This window comes from Fulmarus glacialis, unplaced genomic scaffold (genome assembly GCF_000690835.1).
Source record: "Fulmarus glacialis isolate BGI_N327 unplaced genomic scaffold, ASM69083v1 scaffold2114, whole genome shotgun sequence".
In the NCBI taxonomy this organism is placed as follows: domain Eukaryota; kingdom Metazoa; phylum Chordata; class Aves; order Procellariiformes; family Procellariidae; genus Fulmarus; species Fulmarus glacialis.
The window spans coordinates 7908-11246 of NW_009205877.1; the positions used below are offsets into that span (position 1 = coordinate 7908).

At 39.2% G+C, this 3339-nt stretch overlaps 1 protein-coding gene across 1 annotated transcript in view; it reads left to right on the forward strand.

Annotated features, from left to right (window-relative positions):
• The window catches only part of DLK1 (delta-like 1 homolog (Drosophila)), a gene marked incomplete at its 5' end in the record, with an annotated part of 10117 nt that extends 7123 nt beyond the window's left edge, over positions 1 to 2994 (forward strand). Inside the window, one exon of the mRNA XM_009575540.1 lies at positions 1870 to 2994. Within this exon, the coding sequence (XP_009573835.1) occupies positions 1870 to 2611 (742 nt within the window). The remainder of the gene's footprint in view (positions 1 to 1869) is intronic.
• Positions 2995 to 3339: the final 345 nt, after the last annotated feature.

Sequence of the window (3339 nt, forward strand, 5' to 3'; positions counted from 1 at the left end):
TGTAATTCAACCCGCCCATGAGGGTTCAAACTTCTACACATTGCCATATCCAAAACAGCTTGTCAGATTTTCCATGGGAATTATAAAGCCAAGAGAGGGTGCTAGACTCTCCAAGACAGGCCGTAACCACTCATTTACTCAAGGACTGTACAGCTACAGCTTCTGTATTTTGCTTAAAGCAGACACAGTGGCTAGTGATTGTGACAAAATTCCCTGTTGGCGTGATCACCTCAAGTTGTCACCAACAACTGATAACTGCTATGTCAAAGTCCAGGGGCAACCACACCTTTCACATTCCTAATGCTGCTTCCAGACTTTCAATTTGTTCTTTTAGTAGCCTTTTTTTCCAGCCAACATCTACAGCAAAGGACAATACAAGAAGACAGAGCAGTTTATGTGGAAGCAGCAAAAAACAGGTAGATGATTCGTCTACCACGATATTCAGGCTCTCCTGATGGGTGGCCACCAAGTGTTTCAGTCCCCAGTAAAGCCAGAGGTGCTTGGGGTAGTCTCTATCATAGCTACTCCCAGGGCAATGGCTGGGCATTTGAGCAGCTCGACCTTATCCTGACCGGTGGTCAGGGACCACTTGTAGTCAGGAGCTTATATCTCTTTCACAGTCATCTCACCTAGACATCAACAGATCTCTTAAATCTCTGTGTCCCACCGTGGAAATCCATAATGGCCAATTGCTACTGACCACTGCATATGTGAAATGTCAGCATTCATGAAGCTGTGATGTTCAATACCCCTGGGACTTGCCCCTGGAAATGTAAAACTTAATAACAGTTTGGACTTTTCAACTATGTCCTGGTACTATGCTGTATGGTTTCAGAGATTTAGAAGTATTAGGAAAACTGTTGTTGTCAGAGAGGCTTGTTGTAAGCTTTACCAAGTGTTATGCATTTTTAGAAGGTAAGTTTCAAAAGCTTTGTTCATGTATGATGAAAGTGGGTTTTGAGATTTATTTGTAAACCTGTAACCCAGGGCCCCTTTTCTGCCAACATGGCCAGTTGAAGGACCAAGTCCACATTGCATAGCTCCACTGAATTGGCACATTTGTGCCTTTCTGTCAATGCGTGGCCCTATCTTTTGGCCTTATACTCAGTAAGGCACAGTTAAATTGCAAAGGTAAAAAAAGGTGTCTCAGTGAATTTACATCACTTAAAACATAGTATCAGACTATTAATTATTAAGTTCTTAAAGTGTTTACAGAAATACTTGGTTTCCTATGGTCCTGTCCTCACATTACAGCTGCCTTTGACAAGGCTGAAACTATCCCATTTATACTTTTTATTATAATTATATTTATCAAAATTTTTGGCTGAACAGTTTGCAGGAAAGTATCTGTTCACCTTTTTTGTATGTCGTGGAGCACTGGAGAGGCAGAATAAAAACAATCGGCTTTACATCTAGCTGCTATGGCAGAGTGTTTTGCTTTGCCAGTAAAATACATAGATTATCCTATGAATAATCAGGTGGAAAAGAAAGCCATGCTGCTAGTCTTTGTTCAGTCTTGTCTGAATAGTTGCTCAGCTAAATAGCTCTAAGCATATGAAAACACTGGGAAGCTTAATTTGAATAAATGTTTGAAATAATTTAAAATCCCTTCACAGCTCTTCAGGTTGAATTTATATACCGGTGTATTAATCCTGCCCAAAGAATTGGCAGAAGATACTATAATCTGTATTGACAAAGCTGTTGAACAAACTCATTCTTGATTCAACTTCATTGACTTCAGTGGATTTACATTTGGAATCGGCTTTTCTAAAGAAAAACAGCTCCTTTTGTTATATAAAGTGTTTCCTGATAGCTTCTTTTGTTGGACTTCTAATTCAATTCTGTCTGTGTGTTTGTTATTTATTCTAGCTCTCCCTGCCAGAATGGAGGAACATGCATTGATGACAATGGTTTTGCACCACATGCTTCCTGTCTGTGCCCTTCTAGTTTTGCCGGCAACTTCTGTGAAATAGAGAGAGATGACTGTGAATCCAACCCGTGTGAAAATGGAGGAACATGTACAGATATTGGTGGGGGTTTCAGCTGTTTTTGTCCCCGTGGCCATACGGGAAAACTCTGCAGCAGCCGTATCATATTCTGCGCAAGTGACCCGTGTGAGAATGGAGGGACATGCAGTGAACATCCCCAGGGAGGATTTGAATGCATCTGTAAACCAGAATTTGTTGGTGCGACCTGCAAACATCCCAGCAAAAACACAAGCCTCTCTAGAGTGAATGTGGAGACAAAGCATATGCAGAATTACAAGCCACCCCCAAAAGCTCATCACAGATCAGTGCATCATCAACAAGAAATCCTGAAAATAACAATGAAAGAAACAATCCAAAATGCAGACCCCTTGCTCAGTAGAAGCCAGGTGATATGTTTTGTTGCACTGGGCTTGCTTACATGTCTTGTTGTCTTGGGTACAACCGGGATTGTGTTTTTTTCAAAATGTGAAATCTGGCTTGCTAATGCCAAATATAGTCATCTTCTACGCAAGAAAAAGAACTTTTTTCTGAAATCTAACAATGGGGAAAACCTCTCGGTTAATATTATCTTCCCGGAGAAGATCAAATTGACTAATTACACTAAGAACTACACTGCCATCTAGGCCCTTGGAAGCCGAGCAGCAACTTGCAACTTTCCATAGCAATATATAAAATAGATTGAACTTATGCCTGTGATTGGCCTCAATATTTGTGAGTACATTTGCTGTAGCTTGTGCTGAGTGATACTGAAGATATATAATGTATCTGTATTGCTAAGGAATTTTACATTCCCCAAAATAAAAGTAAAAAAAAAAAAAAAATATTAAAGAGCAGGGAATGTTAATTTGATTTCTTTTCAAGGCAGCTATTTTTTGTAAAATAAAAGGTAATTTACCACTGGAACTGTATTGCAGCTTTCTCGTCCTGTGCATAGTTTGTCTGGCAAATACGGTACCTGTAAATTACTCAGTAATGCTTTTTTTTTTTTAATAAACAGCAATTAAGGGCTATACTGGTTTATTTATTTATACATTTGTAAATTTTATGCTATAGCAAAGTCCGCAACAAGTATCCCTGCCTAATTCTTCTGCTATCTGTTGTAAGGACTTTAGAGATTGCAATCAACAGGAGCACATTCACACTGATGTCTCACTTATCCATTCAGTTTTGCTATTTTTCACATGCTTATAAGATAGATTACTCCTTCTATAGAATCTAATAGGTCTTTGTGATACTAATTTCAGGTTAAAGGTCTCTGTTGCTTGTGATGCTGCCTCCATAAATTGTTCTATTTACCTACCAGAATGTTAAAAAGGCGTTCAATGTCTTTGGTCATACTTTCTGTATAGAG